Below are 20195 nucleotides of genomic sequence, written 5' to 3' on the forward strand. Positions count from 1 at the left end.
CAACAACCACAACCACGATGATATACGGCAATGGTTATTGGCATTTTTCTTCTATTTTCTCTTTATTTGATCAGTGGGTTTGGGGAGATAAATTCTCTTTGTTTAACTTGTGGGTTTGGGGATTTAGATTTGGTTGTTAAGATTTGATGTTCCTTTTATGTGCTTGTTTTAGATTTTGATTTCAAATGTATTTGGTTTTTGTGAATATGATATTTGAATGGGTGTGGTGGATTTGATTTGAGATTTCCTTGGATTTGTGTTTTGTACATGTTGCTATGGGTGTAAGGCATGGTTTGGGGTTTGCTTCAACATGTCTGATATGGTGTTATATGCCTTGTGGTGGTGGTCGTGGCAATGGCCACTATATGTCTTGTGGTGGCCAGTGGTGGTAGTTGTGAGGGAGATGGAGAGAGAAGGTTGAAAATGTAATAAAAAAAGATAAAAAACAAATATTATATTGAAATAAATTTTTAGAATTAGAAATTTGATGCTGCTTTTTTAGAAAAGTGATAGTGTAATATAAAAAAAGTAGGTTCTTACATCTTAGTGTAAAATAAACAGAAAAATTTAGTTAGACTGATGCAATTGCTCTAACTATATAGAGGCAGTTACTTATATAGTGTTTCACATAGTTCAATACAATAGACATTCATTCTTTAACATTACTGAATGTTTAGATGAGACAAGATAAGAAACATGTTATGGTTAGAGCTTGTTTTAGCTGGACGAAAACCTAATAATTAGTAGGGTTCATAATTCAATCCGTAAAGAATATATAGAGAAATCCCTGGAACAGTAAATTTTTATTGATAGAGAAAGTATAATAAATTCTCAAGGAATGGAATTAGAGGATAATATACGCTTAAAGAGACATCGTATTCAACATAAACAATTTATTATTAAAAAAAAATATATATATACTGTTAATGCATTATTTTGGAAATAAGAGCACTTTCGCATATCATAAAAGCTTTTTCACTGTATAACCAGCATAGCCCTTGCATGGCCTTTTGAAATTTGAAACTGCTCAGTTATACCAAGATGTACCATAAGAAGCCACAAATGAGTGAAAAACTCTCCCCCTCGACAGAGCTGCTGAGCATGATGGTTCCATCGACACTTAGTCGCAGCATAACACATCATTTCAATCCATACATCACTTACCAATTCCCACTTCTTATCAATCTCCAGGCATTGCAAAGATTTAGCAAGTCGACATCCATCAAATAGCACTGACTTGCTTCTGTCTCCTTTCACAACAGATGGAGGAATATCAGTATTCACTACAAGTAACTTTTTCGATGCTTGGATTTCATCAGATACAGACTTTCTTTCTTCAAAAAATATTTTAGCCTCGGCCAATGTATCTTGGACCCTGATCTGTTCAATCCCATTGGGCAGCATGATAGGACGCATGACTTGAAGATATAACATATAGTCTGATAACAACTTGCTGGCCTCACGATGATTTTGACAACTAGTGTTTTGGTGTGTGTTTTGATCAACATTATAACATAGGCTTGTTGCAATATGCCACTGAAGAATGCTTTGGTCAAATTCTACCTCGACGCTCTCTTGGAGTATATTACGATATTTTCTGTCTCTTTCATTCAAACATTTTGCATCTTTATCAACATGATCAGATTCTTCCTCCACTGTCTCATGGAATATTTTACTTTCTTCTTTTCTGATGCAATTAGAGCATTTCGAATATTTTAGAACCTTCTCATGGTGTTTTTTACTTTCTTCTTTTCTGATGCAATCAGAGCATTTCGACTTTTTAAGAACCCGGTCCCCCCTACAAGCACATAATTCCGTGCAAGGCTTGAGATCTTTGGCACTCCTTGATTTCTCTAGAAGATGCTGAAATATCAATTTCTTCAAATCCTGAGAAACCTCCTTAAGCTCTTGGTACCGATTCTTCTCTAACATTTCATGGTAGAATAAGAACCTCTGGATAAGACCACACCTGGCTGGCTTGCATTCCATGCAATATTTTATTAGATTGTATTGTCCCATTTTATTTCGCCACCTCTTTTTCCGAGCCAAAAATGGAATTGATGAAATCACTGAAATTGCTCTATACAAGAGATCCACCATTGCATTCTCATGCTTACTAAGCCAATGCATTGACCAGTCCGAGGTAAACATTATCAACACTGAATATATTTCTAGCGAGATGGCTCCACACAGCAATACATAAGTGATGACTCTGTCGCCTAGTGTGTAAAGGTGCTTGTTGTCACCTACAGTCGAGAAAACCAAAAGTACAACCAAGGTAGAACAGAAACTAGTAAGACGTAGAAAACAACCAGGCTTTAGAGAATAAACCAAGAAAGCCTTTGTATAAAACACATCGTACATGAATCCTAGCTCAACCTCAATCACTTTAAAAGCTTCTTCAAACGAAACTTTCTGAAAGTAGGATTGGCTATTCTTTATATCTTGGATGCTCAGTATGAGATCTGAAAATAGCTGCTTGAAAGTCTGGAACATTATATAGGCCCGTTGAAGAATGGCTGCATCTGGGATTTTACAATTTTTTTGCATAGGAAGGAAAATATCTGATACAAAACGAGCTTCAATCAACGTATCTGATGTGACGTATAACCCCTCGTCTTTCTTTGATTGGTATTCTTCCATGAATCTAGCATAATTGGGACCTGGATCAGGACTACGAAGTGTGGTTGCTTTAAAGTTTTCACTGCTTCCAGACCTCAGAACCCAGATTCTCTCCCCAATCTTGATTAACCCAGGAATCAACATCACAACTGCCAGAAAATTCAGCAGCTCATTTGCCCAGGCTCTAAAGATGATAAAGATAGTCACTCCTACTTGGCCAACTAGAGTCAGAGCCTGCCTCCGCCACAATGCATTGTCTTCCAAGGAGTACGCTGTAATGGTGTCTGGACCAGCAAGGTGCAAGAGAAAAAATGGAGCCCAGAATGCTGCTATGGAAAACTTCGGGTCTTTGGTGTCAGGTGCGAAATGGTTGGAGATTATACTCAGCGATACAGTTGCGAACCATCCTGCTAATTGGTAGGCAACCCACAGAAGGAGGACAAGTTTGTTGCTGTTGGAAACCTTGTTGAACAGAAAAACTTGATAAGAGCAAAGATACTTTTTATTTAAAGAACAAAACAAACTTTAAAAAGTAAAGAGTAATGCTTTTTTTTTTCCTTTTTTTTTTTAAATACTATTGGACAGAGAACACATGGGGCAGGTTCCGGTTGTATAGGTTTTTTTTTTTTTTTTTTTTAATTTTTTTACAAGATAAAAATTCTATTTTAGTTTAATCTAAGTATATATGTGTGTAAAAACTTCTTTCTGGAGACTCGAACCCCAATCCTTACTTCCCACATCCTACAAAAACTTATACTTATAAAGTGACCATCGCATCAAGAATGTGCAATGGTCCAATTGTATAATTAATATAACATATTTGACCTCTAATTAACCCAAAAGCTTTAAATCTATAAGTTTCGGTTCAAATATTTATATTAACAAGTTACTCTTTTTATTATAATTTAATATGAGACTTCACTTAGACATGTAGGGTTTGTTTGGATAGAACTTATTTTGCTAAAACTGAAAACTGAAAACTGAAAACACTGTAGCAAAATAAATTTTAAATGTGTGAATAGTACTGTGGGACTCATTTTTAATGAAAAAATTGATAAAAAATGAAATTTGTGGGTCCATGAACAGTGCACGGATGCACTGCTCACGGAAGACCGGTCAAAAATTGCGGCTACTGTTCATGTACCATACATGAACAGTACTGTCTGTTAGGGGAAAAGGCGTGAAAAAAAAAAGAAAAAAAAAAGAAGGAAAACGCAAAAACTTAAAACACAGCAAACGTGAACCCAAACTGTGTCGTATACCCAACAAATAAGTTGACAAATATTTATTCATAATGGATGTGAAGTCAACATTCCTTCATGGGAATTTGAAAGAAGAGATCTTCATGGAGCCACCAAACAAGTTCACGCAACCAATTATAAAGAATCTTGTATGCAAATTAAAGAAGTCAGTTTATGGGCTCAAGCAGTATCCGAGAAAGTGGTATAAGAGGTTTGATTTCTATATTTTTCTTATAATGTATATGGATGATATGTTAACTATTGTTAAGAGCATGTTTGAGGTTGACAAGCTAAAGTCTTTGATGTGCGAGAAGTTTGTCAAGAAAGACTTGCGTACTGCTAAAACATTTTTTAGGTATGGACATTCGTAGGGTAGAGAAGCAAGAAAGCGATTGTTGTATCACAAGAATTACATCAAAAAGGTGCTTAAAAATATTAACATGCAAGCTTGTACCACTGCTGAATCACTTTAGATTATCTTTTAATCGGTGACTGAAGAACGACAAAAAAAAATTGAAGGCATGTCATGATGTCAAAGTTGTGATGCCCCATATTTTTTATTTAATTGAGTGTTTCGTGGGTGTGTCTTGAGTACTAGGTTGATTTGAATATTATTAACCACTAAAAAGAGCCTTAATTATAACTAGATTAGTCCATTTTGAGTATAAGCGCAAATATATTCCTTGGATCATTACTAAAGATCCCATATTTTAGTGTTGTGGAGTAATAACCCGGCAAACGTGGCAAACCCAAGAACATGGAATCTTGTTTGCGAGACTATAGGACTAATTCAGTGGATGACTAGAGGTCTACTATAGGTTATATGTTTACAATGTTAGGAGGGCCAATTTGTTGGAGATTCACAAAACAATTCTTAGTAGCCATGACTACTATTGAAGCTCAAATACATGTTAGTAGCTAAAGTTGTAAATTGGAAGCTCAAATAGTGCAAAACACTATTGCTTGTTTAGACCCTAAATTTTAAACTTACGGTTAAATTGCTTTTATTCTACTTAACTAAGTACAGAATAAGAGCAAATGAAATGCAATAAACCGGAACAACTCTCTAGTGCATAAACATAAACAATAAACAATATATGTAAACCACAAAAAGTAAAAGAAGAGAGATACAAACACAAGATAACACCGAGATGTGTTATCAAAGAGGAAACCTCAGTACTTGGCAAAAAACCTCTCCGCGGCCCTTCAAGCCGAAATGATCTACTAGTAAATAAAGTTGGAGAACAAAGATATCAAAAAGATCCTCCAAGCCTAATCTACCCACTATACTTGAACCTTCCAAGTTCCAACTACCAATAGACTTTACCGAGTCTTGTCTTCACTAGTTACCCAAATCCCGCAATTAGCTCTAAATTGCATCTGCCAATCAATGGCTTCTTCCAATGCTTCCCACACACACCAAAACTTCTCTCAATACTCAGATTGGTTAAGGTAAGTGTTGGGCTATAAACCTCTCAAGGATTTGTAATTGGAGAGGTAGGAGTAGAGGAAAACTAAAAGAAATTGTGTAGATGATTGTGGGTTTACAATCTCCAACTCTCAAGTGTATTGCTAGGGTTTTCTCTCTAAAAGTCTCCTTACAATTTCATGGGTATGAGGGCTTCTATATTGTGGATAAAGATATGAGGAAGGCACATTTAAAAACAGCCAAATAGAGAGTTTTGCAAGTCACTCATGACTTGGTCCAGTCACGAATTGACTCGCGAAATGCCTCCTAACACTTGACTATTTAGCTTCCAACATATGCTTCTCACGTGGCCTTTCTCGGATTGTCCACTCATGAGCTAGTTGTGAGCTAGTCTCAAACTTCACTTTTCATTACAAATCTTCACCAAACTCTCACACTCAACCCTTAAATTAAATCCCACAAGCATACATAGAAAATACTGACAGAATATAATCAAATTTGATACGGAATTAAAGCTAACAAAATATAGTTAAAAATCACAACTTTACATAAAATATGCACTATGGTTGAAAGGAATAATTAGAGAGCTTAATTTAACCCAAGGTGGAGTTCAATTACATTGTGGCCACCATAGTTTCATTTATTTGGTACAACTTTAGGTTTATCATCCTAGGTTAAAGTATATTAATGTCAGATTTAAAAGATAAGATACTTGATTTTTGTAAGAGAGATTAATCTTGAGAAGATTTAAACTTTAGAGAATTCATTTAGTGTGCAATTGATACTTTTCACAACAATTATGTTGACAAATGTTTATTTCATATTTGGACCAACCACAGACATCATTTGTTTTGCTAGTTGCCAATTATGTCTAAATGAGAATTTTCTCCCTCATTTTGTCATGTGATTTCTTAGCTACCAAACAAGACAAAATCTACACCTCTCTCTCTCTCTCTCTCTCTCTCTCTCTATATATATATATATATATATATTGTGGTGGTGAAGCCTAGCTGAATAAAGGTTTTGGGCTAATTTCCCCAATTTATGTGTATTGTGGGTCAAGAATATCCAACAATGGGAGAACCAAATGATGGTGACACAGCTTCTATAAGAGACAAATGATATATAACCTTTCAGTAGAACTTAACAGCATAACCGACCCTCTTTTAGGAAATCTGGGTTGGACTTCTATCTCCCCAAGATGTATTTATCCTCACTACACTCGTGTTTCTCTCCCCTAAATATTCCAACCCCCAGTCTCTCACCCATCAGTCTCTATTAGTGAGATTGTAATGATGAAAAGAGTGTTTCGCATGTTAGTGGGTCCCTCTAAGCCATATTCCTAACGAAATGGGACTCACTACTCGTGACTAGTGTGACTCTCATGGAATTTGCACCAAGTGCCAATTGATGATCGGCGAGTGAATTCCCCTAAGACATTATCTTTTGATCTCGGCCTAATAAGTGATGCTCGGTCAAGCCATAAGCTTAGGTCGGGCCTGTTTAGGAAATGGGCTAGGTGTTCAGTAAGTAAGTAGGGTGGGAAGGGCCCATTTCAAGAACATGTCCTGAGCTTGGTGTGTGCCGATATTCATGGACCATACAGCAACCTCTCACAATCCCACTTTTATACCATAGGAATGAGATCGTGGGTATGCTCTTGGTATAATAGGGGATCATGCATGATATAACTATTGCTTCTCGGGGACTCCAACCTTTAGGCAATAAAGGCACCAGATTTGACAGCCTGTGCTTTACGCGCGTGCAAGACCATCTATCAAGATCAGCGGCCAGAATTATCTATCCATTTAGATACCGAGGCGTGCATGAGATATTGGATTGGAGCAGTTATTAATTTTCCCACACAAAGCATTTACTACCCTTACCCCTATAAATATCACCTAGTTCCTTTAGATTCACTTTCTCTACTTCATTTTTTCTCCTTAAGCTTCAATCTAGAGCCTTTCCAGTCCCCAACTCTCTCTCTTCTCTAAGAACTCTCTTCTTACTAAGAAAGCCCATCCATCTATAAGTCTTCTTCTTCCTATTGCCTCATTTATTCCTTTTGTTTTCTCTAGTTATGAGTTTTACCCACTTTGTCGATACTGAGGAAGCCATGATAGCCTTCAAGGCTAGATATGTCATTGCCGAGGACGTACATATTGAGTACTGTGTAAAAGGAGACATAGAGGATAAGAGAGTGCCCACAGTAAATTTATCCCCCTAATGGTAGTCCTAAAAGGTGGAGTGAGATTCCCTCTAGATCTGTTACTATTATGCACCATTAGGTTTTATGGTATTTGCCCCGACCAATGTCTGCCAAACTTCAATAGGGTAGTTGGTTGCGTCAGCTAACTAAATAGGCTTTACAACCTAAAATTTACATGCCATGACATTAATTTCCTATACAACTATTGTGGTAGTGTTGTTAATGGGTATTATCTTCAAGTTCGGGACCCTCGAATAAGGTTAATATCATACTTGCTAGGCTCCAATAGGAATTCACAAGGGGAGTACATAAGGGTGTAGGGAAATTGGCTCAGCGATCAACTTACATGCCTGACATCACCCGTTAATGCAAGTCGGTACCCCTAAAAAGTCTACTGTGCTTGTTTTTTACTATTTTGTCGTATTTATTTGAATGTGTATTTTTATATCATTTATCTTATTGCTTATATTTTACTTTTCATGTTGACCTATTTGACCCTATTACTCAAGCAAGTTCTCAATGCTCAAAGCCATACTTAAGTTTAGTTGAAGTTTGAGACTTAAACTGGATTTTATGCTCTGAGGTGTTTGTCCATAGTAACGGGCAGCTTTGAGCCTCACACCTTATCATTGGTCGCATCCCTTCCTACACTAGCTTTCAGGACCCCAGGGTAGCCTTCTTGGCCAAGCATCCCCTTCCAACATATATCGATGTATGACTAAAGAGATTTCTGCCGAACATCTCAGAGGATGAAGCTCGACAACAAGGTCCTTGCAAAAGAAAGACAAATTTCCTAGAGCCCTATAACGACAGTTTAGGAGACAGTCTTCCGGGCAGAACTTCGACACTAACCTATGGGTGATGTTGAAGAAGTGGAACCAAACAACAACATGGTTCAAAGAAGGACTGTGTAGTCGGCTTGGTACATCCTTGCAACCTGGGCTTCCAGGGGGCAAACATCTGCTCTGCCCACACCGCCTACCTTACGCATATCTCGAATCCCAATTGGGACCCCACCCTGTACATGCAAGAGGCAAAAGGGAGCTAACATCCAAGTAGAGTAGGTTGACACTCAGCTTGGAGTCATCACTTCGATCACATTGGTCCCTGCAGCACCCCAGCAAAATATGGTTGCTGAAGAGCCAACCATCCCTTCACCTGTTGTTAGGACCGAAGGAGCCTCGCCATTTAACCTTCCTTTTCCAGGGTATAAACATTCTCTCACTCTGGTGAGAGGCTACTTCCTTCCATGACATTCCTTATGACATAGAGGAATGGAGAAGGAGGCCACATGGCAAACAATTTTAGGAAAGCCCTACTGCTTATTAATGACATTCGCTTTTGGGAAGACACCGTTGATGAGGAGCTCTCCCTCAATCTAAAGTGGCATTCTATCGCTGTAAGTACTTCCCTCAATTATCTTATGTATAACATTTTAAATATGTCCCAGCATTGTTGCATACACCCATGGATCGCTCTTGCAAATGCCATTCCTCTCCCTAAGTCTTCCTCATGGCAGATTTGTCGAACATTCCCCTGCCAGTGTTCCCAAAAGAGGAGAGCCCCAACTTTCAACAAATTTTGGAAGAGATAGAAGCCCACACAGCTGATGCAAACTTAGTGGTCGTTGAGAATCCCAATCTTCCTATTGCTGCTTAGATCTCTACTACTCACCCAAGTCACGTCCCTCTCGGTCCTACTCCCTTTGCTAAGTAGACACATGAACCTGAGTAACCATCAATCGTAGAGAGTTCAAATGCTACTCCTGCCATTAAACAAGGCCCTCATCATCTCCAACCAACTACCATCCAGGGTGCAAACATGATTCCTATAGCCACCAAATAGAATTTTGACCTGTAGACGAGTATTATCTTTTGTTTTTAGCTTAGATTGCCCTTTATGATGATGTTTTTATTTTATGTTCAAAACATTAATAAAGTAATTTCTCTTTTGAGTTAACTTATACACTTATTGAGTTTTCACAATTTGATTGCTTCCCTTGAATATTCCCCCCCCCCCCCGCCCTATATTTTTTATTACTCTAAGTTTGATGGCCTAATGATAATAAGGACAAAGTGTGTGTTCGATATTAAAGACAGCCTTCATACAAAACAAATAAAACAAGTGATTCTGTGGGGTACTTTGGATTGTGCCAAGGATACGCCCGTATTTTATGATTTGATTCAAGCTACACCTGGTTAGTGACCGGAGTCAAGCCGAGGCTAGGCTTCTATCTTGTATTGCGTTCCTCGTTCGTGGAAATTTCATACCTTCGAAACTGACACAATCCTATCCTATGCATAGTTTGTACAAATATACATAAGTTAGTTCATTACACACTATTTTTTATTTACATCGGGGAATACATTAAGTACTCGAAGACAATGGCATCCCTTAGTGGAAGAACTTTTGTAAGTTGCTTTCATTCCATTGTCAAAAGAGAGGTCATTCTTCCATATCTTCTAGGTAGTATGGTTCAACTCCTACAACCGCTGTTACTCGATACGACCCTTCATGCTCCCTACTACCTTTCATAATACAAGGTCCCTGACGACAAACTCCATTGGTTTCATGTTTTGATTGTATCCCTAGGCTAGCCTCTACTAGTAATCAACTAATCTGATGGATGCCATCACCCTGTTCTCTTCTAAAAGGTCTAATTGCTGAGTCATGATCGTATTATTTGTGTTCTGGGAGAAACTAGCAACCCTCATGCTCGACAAGCCTACCTACATAGGTATTACCGCTTCTATTCCAAAAGATAGAGAAAAAAGCGTCTTGCTGGTAGACCTCCTAGGGGTGGTTTGGTATGCCCATAACACATTGGGCAGCTCTTTAACCCACTTTCCTTTGGCCCTATCCAATCTCTTCTTAACTCGTTGACAATGGCTTTATTTGTCGCTTCAGCTTGTTTGTTACTCTAGGGATACGCTAGAGTTGAGTACCTATTTTTGATTCCGAGATCACTACAATACTTCTTGAATGCCTTGCTGTCAAACTACAGTTCGTTAATTGAGATTAAAGTGTCCAGCACTTTAACAAATTTCTTTACATCAACGTCCAGGATATTCGTTGGAGCTTTGGCTTCCACCCACTTGGTGAAGTAATTAGTAGCAACTATCACAAACCTCCTGTTTCTAGTTGCCGGAGAGCATGGTCCCACGATATCCAACCCCCATTGAGCAAAAGCCTAAGGACTGGATATCGGGTTAAGGCTCCTTCCAGGTTAATGGATGTTTGGTGCATGTCTCTGACATTGGTCACATGCAGCATCTCTTTGCATGTTCGACCACCAAAATCCTTAGGTCATCGCTTGGTGGGCAAGTGACCAATCTCACGTATGGTTCCCACAAATCCCCTCATGCAATTCGGTGAGTAATCCTTCCATAGCGTCTAGATGCAAACATAAAATGTATGGTCCTCCAAAAGATTGTCGGTACAATCTCTTCTCCTCTGACAACCAAAATCTAGCAAACTTCCTTCATATCTTATCACCTTCCCTTGGGTTGCACAAGAGTTATCCATCTATGATGAATGATACAATAGGATCCATCTAGCTCGGCACAACGGCAGAAGCTGCCGCCACACAACATTATCAGTCAATACTCAGTTGGTCTACTACTTCAACCCAAATAATCTGGGGTATGCAATCCTCCATGGATGAAGCAAGGGTGGCCAGAGAGTCTGCATGGCTATTTTGTCCTCTAGAAATTTGGGCTACCTTTTCCCTATCAAAAACTTTCAGTAATGAGCTTGCCAACTTGAGGTATTCAGCCATTCGTAGGTCTTTTTCTCCAAAGCTCCCTTCGACTTGGTTTACTATGAACTAAGAGTTTGAATACACTTCCACCCCTATGGCATCTAAAGACTTGGCTGCTCAGAGATTGGCCAATAATGCTTCATATTTGGCTTCATTGTTGGAGGCCTGAAGAACCCAACCTAAGCGATCGTTCCAATTTTATTCATTCTGGGGATTCTAGCATAATTCCTATTCCCGCCTCATGCGCATTAGAAGCTTCGTCTACATATATCTGCCATGGCCGAATTGAAATTTTGCAAATTCCCCATCCATCATCAACAGTCAGGGTGAACTTAGACATAAAATTTGCCAACATTTGCCCCTTAATGGCATTCCTTGGCTTGTACCTAACATCAAAGGACCTAAGTCTAGTCTTCCATTTAGCTATTCTTCCCATGAAATTATACCCCCATAACAAAGCTTACAGGGGGTGTTTGGTCAAAACGTACACTACGTGAGACTAGAAGTAATGCGGTAGCTTTCTAGTGGCATGTGCTAGACCAAGTGTCCTTTTCTCCAACAAAAGATATCGAGTCTCTGAATCTACCATGGTCTTGCTGACGTAATACATCGGCTTTTGTATTCCCTCCTAAACCCTTATTAACACTATGCTCATAGCATGATCGGACACTACCAAATACACATAGAGATCCTCCCCTAGCTCAGGGCTTGATGGAATAGGTGGACTGACCAAGTTTTTCTTTAAGCTTTGGAATGCTTCATCGCACTTCGAAGTCCACGTAAACCCTTTCCATTTCTTGAGCAGTTGAAAGAAGGGTCTAAACCTGCCAACCAATCTTAAGACGAAATGGTTCAAGGCTGCAAGCATCCCTATGAGTTTCTGCACCTCCTTTGGATTATTGGGCAAACTAAGTTGTTTGATCGCCCTGATCTAATCAAGATTGACCTCAATACCCCTGCAGGTTATCATATACCCATGGAATTTCCCAGACCCCATTTACTGGCATTGAGGCGTAGTTTGCGATGCCTCAAAATCTCAAATACTTCGGCTAGATTTTGTACATGCTCCTCGGGCGTTTTACTCTTAACAATCATGTCCTCAATATATACCTCCACTGTTTTACCAATCTTATCTCTAAACATATGGGTGATCATTCGTTGATACATTGCCCCACAATCTTTAACCTGAAAGGCATGACATGGTAGTTGCCTTCGGGAGAGATGAATGACGTCTTCTCCTAGTCTTTGGGGGTCAGGGCAATCTAGTGATACCCTTGAAAGACGTCCAAGAAACTCATTCTCCGATGACTATACGCTGCATCTACCAGCTGGTCAATTTTCAATACAGGGTAAGGATCCTTAGGGCATGCTCAATTAAGATCAGTAAAATCAATGCAGACTCTTCACTTCCCGATCTTTTTCTTTACTACCACTTTATTAGCTAACCAGTCTGGATAAAATACCTCTTTAATAGCCCTAGTTGGCTTTAATTTCTCCTCTTCCACTTTCACTACTTCTGTGTAGTGTCGGGCGGCTCACCTCAGTTTTTGCATCTTAGGTGGAAATAGGGATCCACATTCAGCTTGTGCACTATAAACTCCAGATCCACGCCAGGAACTTTGTACGGGCTCCAAGCAAATGCATCTAAATTATGGACTAACGCCAACAAAAATGCCACTCGATCCTTGACAAAGAGGCTTCTACCTATCCAAAAATGTCTATCCTCGTAGGGCAAGATATGGACCTCAATTAGCTCTTTAGCACTATTAGTCCCATTAGGCTCCTCAGAGCACTGTAATTGCTATAACAAGCCTAAATCTACTTGCTCTTTTTGCTTAATTTTATGGTTGATCACGGCCACCAAACATTGACAAGCTGCTTTCTGGTTGCCTCTCATCACCATAATGCCATCCTCGGTGGGGAATTTAACATTCACATATAGTGTGGACAGTAAGGCTCCTATGGCATGTATCCATGGCTGCGCTAAGATCGCCATGTATGGGGAAAATGCATTTATGACTATGAAATTCACCATCACCTCTTTCCTCTCAGCTACTACCAGGAGCCTAATCTGCCCCATCGGTACCACCATTTTTCCGTCAAAGCCTACTAAGGGGTATCATACTTCCCAAGATCCTCGGTCTTCAAACCTAGACCCTTATAAAGATCGGGGTACATTATCTCAAGCCTGCTTCCCTAGTCAATGATAACCCTTTTTACTAGGAAACCCCCAATCTTGAGGGTAATGATAAGAGCATCGTCTTGCAGTTGAGATGTACCTTCAAGGTCATTGTCATAAAAGGCTATTTGCCAACAAACCATCCTTGGCTTCTTCCCAGGGCGATTCTTTGTCTTATACTCCTATTAGGTAGTAATGCTCATAATACCTCTCTATTGACTGGCACTTACACCAACTAATACAGCATGTATAACCTCATTGATCTCAAGGGGAGGCGATTGCTCTCCTCTTCGGCTCCCTGATGTCTGTCTTATAGCGCCTTCCTTTTTGCCTACCACAAACTCTCTCAGGTGACTAGCCTTAACGAGTTGTTCAAGGTGGTCTTTGAACGCCTTACACTGTTTGGTAGTATGTCCCTTATCTCAGTGGTATGTACAGTATAAATTATGGTTTCTCCTAGTTGGGTGCCCGCCCATCTTTTCGGGCCAACGAAAGCACGACTCATGCTTTATCTTCTCAAGAATTTTATGCACGGGTTCTTTAAAGGCCATGTTGACTCCTTCAGCTCGTTGTTCTAGGTTCTATTCCCTAGCTTCTCTTCAGGCTCTCTACTGGAAGCCTTCGTGCCTGGGGGTCCTTTAGGTAAAGAGGAGTGGTGAGTGCCTTCCCTTTGCTCTGCAACTGATGCATATTTTCGACAGGTCTTATGGTTAGTGAATCCCTTAGCTCAGATTCTTGAGATATCCCCAATCTAAAAATGCTCACTGCCACCTACTCATTTCCTCCCTCAATCTCATTATACAAATCCTAGTATTGATCCGCATATGACCGGAGAGTTTCCCTACTTCTACTTTTCATAGATAATAGAGTATTAATAGGTTGGAGAGCCCGACTGCAAGTGGTAAAATGTGCGCCGAATTACTGAATTAGCTCACCAAAGTTGTGGGTGGATCCTTTCCTCAGACAGTTGAACCACCTTATTGTCGTGGGCCCGAGGCTAGGCAGAAACACTTTACACATAAGTTCGTCATTCCACAAATAGAGGGCCATGAGCTGGGTATAGGGGCTTACATGCTCTACCAAATCAGTTTTATCGTCATAAAAAGTAAAGGGAGGGCAAGTAAAATGCCTAAGCATTTTGGTACGTTTTATTTCTTCGGAGAATGGTAATCGGGCCACTCTTTTCAAAGCACTGCTCATGGCATTGAGGGCAACACTAGGGCTTCTATGCCTTTTTCTTCTAGGTGCCTTTGAGCGTTCTTCTCTTGATTCATTTAACCTATCCCTCAACAAGCGAGAATGACTTTGGTGAGAAGATCCTCTTGTGTGGTTGCTCAGGGATCCATGGTTGTATTCCCCTTTTTGGTGCCGACCTTTCACTATGATACAAAAGCTCGAGGATCCGTTCTTCTTGGATTCATAATCACTATGATATGAAGGCTCGAGTACATATGAAATAGTTCATTCTCCTTGAGAGGAAACTTTGTCCGAATCCAAACAAGTTTCATGCCTATCCTACTTAAGATCTTGTTCTCTCTTTTGTTCCCTCTCCATTTTCCTTAGTGCCCAGTTTGAGACCCACGATCGGTTTCCCCCTAATCCCCCTGGCTCCTCATTTGCATGTGGACCCTCCATGATAGACATTACTACGCCAACTCTAGGCCTCAGCTGAGTGAGAGATTCTCACAGACGGTGCCAATTGTTATGGTGAAGCCCAGTTGAATAAAGGTTTTGGGCTGATTTCCCCAATTTATTTGTATTGTGGGTCAAAAATATCTAACAATGGGAGGCCCAAAAGGTGACAACACAGCTTCTATAAGAGACAAATTATATCTATCCTTTCAGTAGAGCTTAATAACTTAACCAACCCTCTTTTAGGAAATCCAGACCGGACTTCTTTCTCTCCAGGATGCATTTATCCTCACTAAACTCACGTTTCTCTCCCTTAATTTTTCCAACTCACGCTCTCTCACCCATCAGTCTCTATTAGGATTGTAATGATAAGAGGAGTGTTTCCCATGTTAGTGGATCCCCCTGAGCCATATTCCTAACCAGATGGGACCCGCTACTCGTGACTAACATGATTCTTTTGGAACTTGCACCAAGCGCCAATTGCTGCTTGGCAGGCGGATTCCCACAAGGCATTATCTTTTGATCTCGGCCTAATAGGTGATGACTAGTCAAGCCATGAACTTGAGCCAGGCCTATCTAGGGAATGGGCTAGGTGTTCGGCAAGTAAGGAGGGCGAGAAGAGCCCATTTTAGGAACGTGTTCTGAGCCTGGTGCGCAACGATATCCGTGGACTGTACACACACATGTATGTATGTATGTATGATACAACAAACCAAAAAACTCACTCACTCACACAGAAATAAGGAAATCAAAGAACAAATTAAAATGGAGGCAACATCCTGTTTGGACTCCATGGTGTCAAAAGCAACATTAAAAAGATCCAAAATGATGCGCACTGATTTGTAGTCCATGGAGTGAAAAGTAACATCATTGGATCTCATCCACCTAAATCCACTTTACCAATCTATATCACTCTATAATTTTCACAATTTTTAGGATTTATTTATTAATTTTTACTAATCCTCTATTTTGTTTCCTATAGAAAAGTTGAGGGAAAGGAAAAATAGTTGGGCTAGTTTTAGCTTCAGTGTTCTTATTTTTGTTCTCTCAGGGCTCTGGTTGTTTTGAGGAAATTTTGATTTAGATTTTCAGAGAAGAAAACTCAAATGATTTTGCATAGTATGTGTGAGAAAAATTTCTTGTTGAATAATCTCTCTGTTTACATTTTTTATAATAGGATTAGTTTAATAAATTTGATTCATCTTTTAATAGTAAAAAAATTTCTCCTATATTGGTTTGAATACAAACTTTATAATTGGATACATGGGCGGATTGTGTCCTATATAAATTAAATGGGTTAAGCAGGTAATATATATTTAAATGGATAATAAATGGTTAATTATATACCCAATTCATTTATGACTCAACTCATACCTACCTAACCCAGCCCTACTCAAAAATCTACTCAACCTGTCCAATTATCAACCTTGTACTACTTGTGATCACATGATTAAGATAATTGGTAATTAATTGAAATTTTTGATGTATAATAAATATTGGGGTCTAAACCGAATTTTATAATTAGAATTTTTTTTTTTTTAATAAATGTTAGATACGTCATACATTAAGCAACTTTTTGGAATATTTTAAATTTAAGAACCTGTCATTTGTAAATTTCTATGGAGTTTCTTTTAACCTTTAAATGATTGATCATTGACGAATCTCAACTATTTAATTTAAATATTTTTTTTTCCTTTTAGAAACATGAATAAAATTTTATTTATCATAGAATAACTACATTTTATGGGTATTCGAACGTTATCATGTGTAACTCACAAAGTGGGTTTTGGGCGTGAGTGCGTGACACACCTAGGTGATCACACTAAAGAAAAAAAAAGCGTAACAGAGAGAGAGAGATCCTAAGGTCCCTATTTACAGTTGCTTCTAGTAGGTAAATTAGGTCATTCTTTAACTTTGCAATATACTCTGCCTTTTACCAAGTTTATAAACATCCTAAAATTTGCCACTTAATTTTGATTGCGTAGCTAGGAAAGTTTTTGAGATATAATGTTTTAGAATTATAATTAAATGCATGGTTTTAAAAACTGAACCAATTAAAAAACCAATAAAAGGAAGTGGTTTTCGGTTATTTGGTCTAATTGGGGTCAAACTAGTGGTTGAATCGATGGTGTCATAATTAGTTAATTAATAATTTTAAGATTACAAAAATATATAAGTAATAATAATATTAAGTTTATAACTAATGATATCTCCCCCCCCCCCCCCCCCCACCCCAACACCACAAAAAAAAAAAAAAAAAAACTAATGATATCCAATCAAAAAAAACATTAATGTTATTTCAAATCAAGTGAGTTTTCACCTTATTTAAAAACAAAAGTACAAAAATGTAACTAAACATATTAATTGTTAGTGTATAGCTTAGACTAGTTTAGCCCATTGGGCTTAGCCCAGTATATTGTACTTGTAGTTTACTCCTTTTACTTGTACTGCACACATATCTAGCCTATATAAGACTCTCTATTGTACATTATTATATACACATCAATATACAGACTATTCAGTCTTTCTCACACTTTATATTCTTAACATTAACATTACAATATCACCCTCAAAATAAAACAATTAGTGGCATAAACTTCTTTTATGAGTGCAATATACAACCATCACTATAAAAAAGTTGGACTCAACTAGCCATCTTGAAAACTTACGTCTTTATTTTCTTTTATTACATTAACTATAATTGTTGATCCTAAAGAAAAAAACAAAAAAACAAGAGACTGTAGTTGTTGGTCATTTGGTCTCACAACAAATATATTATTATGAAATTATAAATATAAGTGAACAGTAGTTGCTTTTTTATGAATTCGTTTTGAAGAAAAATCAAGAAGATTTTAACTCTCTTTTTTTTTTTTTTTTTTTGATTAACTAAAATTAATCATCTTTAAAAATTAATAAAATAAAAAAAAATTAAAAAAATAAAATAAAAAAAAACTAAATTTAAAGTCACGTGGGTCGTGACTTGCTTTGCTAATTTACCTAGTACAGAGTACTGGCTTCATCATCTTCCTTAAAAATAAAAGAATCCTCCACTACTCGGAGTCTTTTTGGCCAAATATCGTAAAAATTAGAATTTATAAGCTTTATGTGTACTGTGCAAAAAATTTTAGTTAAATGAAGAGAGATGTAAAATTCAGTGTTAGTATTGTCGAATTACAAGAAAAAGGAGCCCGGCCACTATAGATACTAAAATGAAGGATAGAACTAGGTGGGGCCCAAAGGAACCGGGCCCCTCTAGTCTTAAGAAATACGGAGTATATATATATATATATATATATATATAGAGAGAGAGAGAGAGAGAGAGAGAGAGAGAGAGGTATATTTGATAAAATTTTATATTTGATCCCCTCTTTTAAAAAATTTGGACCTCTTTCTTTATAATTTTACATTGATTTCATTATAATAGCATTTATATCAGTTGTAAAATAGTGTAAGGTCCCAAATTTTTCCAATCAACTCTAAAATGCACCCACATTATTCTATCCGCCTATGTATCATTATTAATGTTTATGTATCAATATTAATGTCTATATCAATGTTGATAATGATGAAAAAAATGTCAATGGAAAAATAATTTTGCAAGATTATGAATATGATGGTAACATTTACTTAGATGCAATTAAACATATATTATCACTTCTGGGTTTAATCAATATGAATATGCATGTTATAAATATATATTTATTTGATTTTTTTAGTTAGCTTTATTAAAAATTATTACATAAGTAAATTGGTCATTAGTTGAATATTTTATAAATTTATAACAAATATACATTTTATATATGTATATGTGTAATTTTTTATATTTTTATTAGGTGTTTGTGTATTTTACAATACACGATATGATACAATATGATATTGACAAAAAAGTAAAAAATCGATTCACAAATCAAATTACGTGTTGACAACTATGAGAATTTAACATAGAGAATCAAGTTTGTGGAGAGAGACAAAATTCTAGAAAAGAATTTATATAAAGAGAGAAACTGATTGATTTTTAACAAACCTTTCTCTTGTAGCCCATCACGATGAGGATGATTTGTATGGCAAGGCTATATACAACCATAGTTTGTATCTCCCGTTCACTAATAATTCTTCTCAATTTTAGTGAGAAAAACTCTAAGCCCTTCTTCAACTTCATTGTCAAAATGAAACTGCTAGCCACTGAAGGGTGTACCAAAAAACAAGCAAACAAACAATGAGAAAAAATAAAAAAGGAAAAAACAAAATAAAACACACGAGCTATTGATTACTCAAGTAAGCTCACTTACCAGATTTTGTTTTCAATCTTCGAAACTGACAAGGGTCTCTTGTTGTTGCTAGTGTAAAGTTATGTGCTTATTTGGATTGCCACAACGCGTGGTGATTTTCATATAGAGCTTGTAATAAAGCCAGTCTATAGATAGCTTATATATATTATATAAGCAATTAGAGTGATTCTGGAGTCAGTGACACGTAAAGTAATAGCTTTTTCTTTATTCAGCCAAAAAAAAAAAAGCAAAAAACTTTTGCAGTGGTGTACTTCACAAGATTGAGTCTAGGTTTTTTTTTTTTTAATTAAGTAATTATTCGATGATAAATATTTTTTTTTACTTTTTTTTTTGCCAGAAGTAATTATTCCATGATTTAGTTTAATGTGTACTATCCTTTTATTTTATAGTATTTGTTCTAAAGAATGGAAAAAGAAGCATAGTGCATAAGAACATTGACATGGTCGGTGTTAAAATGTGTAATTTATATAATTTTGCTTAAAAGTAACTTGCATAAGTTTGTGTATAATAGTTTAAATTTACAAGTTTTCTGTAGTCATCATGTAAATTTACATTAACATTATTTATTTTTCATTTAATTGTTTTTTCTTTGACATATCTTGAAAATGAAAAAGAGAGTAGATAATGATTAGTATGTGAAGAAATGGAAACAATTTTAAAAAATCAAGAAAATTTGATATTTTAATGAAATGTGGTGTAAAATAGATAATTTGATGTGAGGTATTTTGAAAAATGAATATTTAAAATAGAAAAAATAAGTTCTTATACTAAAATAGATAAAAAAAAAAAATTGCATGAACCAATGTGAAAGCTCTAAATAGAAAACCCAATATT

At 37.1% G+C, this 20195-nt stretch overlaps 1 protein-coding gene across 1 annotated transcript; it reads right to left on the reverse strand.

Annotated features, from left to right (window-relative positions):
- Positions 1 to 855: 855 nt before the first annotated feature.
- LOC126724902 (uncharacterized) lies at positions 856 to 19465 on the reverse strand. Its single transcript, XM_050429330.1, has 3 exons — positions 19362 to 19465; positions 19097 to 19254; positions 856 to 3084 (listed from the first exon to the last, which is right to left on the reverse strand). Exons 2-3 carry the CDS (start codon positions 19229 to 19231, stop codon positions 976 to 978), a joined length of 2244 nt encoding a protein of 747 aa, XP_050285287.1. The 5' UTR covers positions 19232 to 19254; positions 19362 to 19465; the 3' UTR covers positions 856 to 975.
- Between the last annotated feature and the right edge of the window lie 730 nt (positions 19466 to 20195).

This window comes from Quercus robur, chromosome 5 (assembly GCF_932294415.1).
Source record: "Quercus robur chromosome 5, dhQueRobu3.1, whole genome shotgun sequence".
NCBI classification, from domain to species: domain Eukaryota; kingdom Viridiplantae; phylum Streptophyta; class Magnoliopsida; order Fagales; family Fagaceae; genus Quercus; species Quercus robur.

Bases quoted from the DNA above. Each gene is read 5' to 3' on its own strand.
- LOC126724902 (XM_050429330.1), bottom strand. From the start codon at position 19,231: ATGAAGTTGAAGAAGGGCTTAGAGTTTTTCTCACTAAAATTGAGAAGA. The intron at 3,085-19,096 runs GTTTGTTAAAAA...CTGTTCAACAAG, and splicing joins TGATGGGCTACAAGAGAAAG to GTTTCCAACAGCAACAAACT.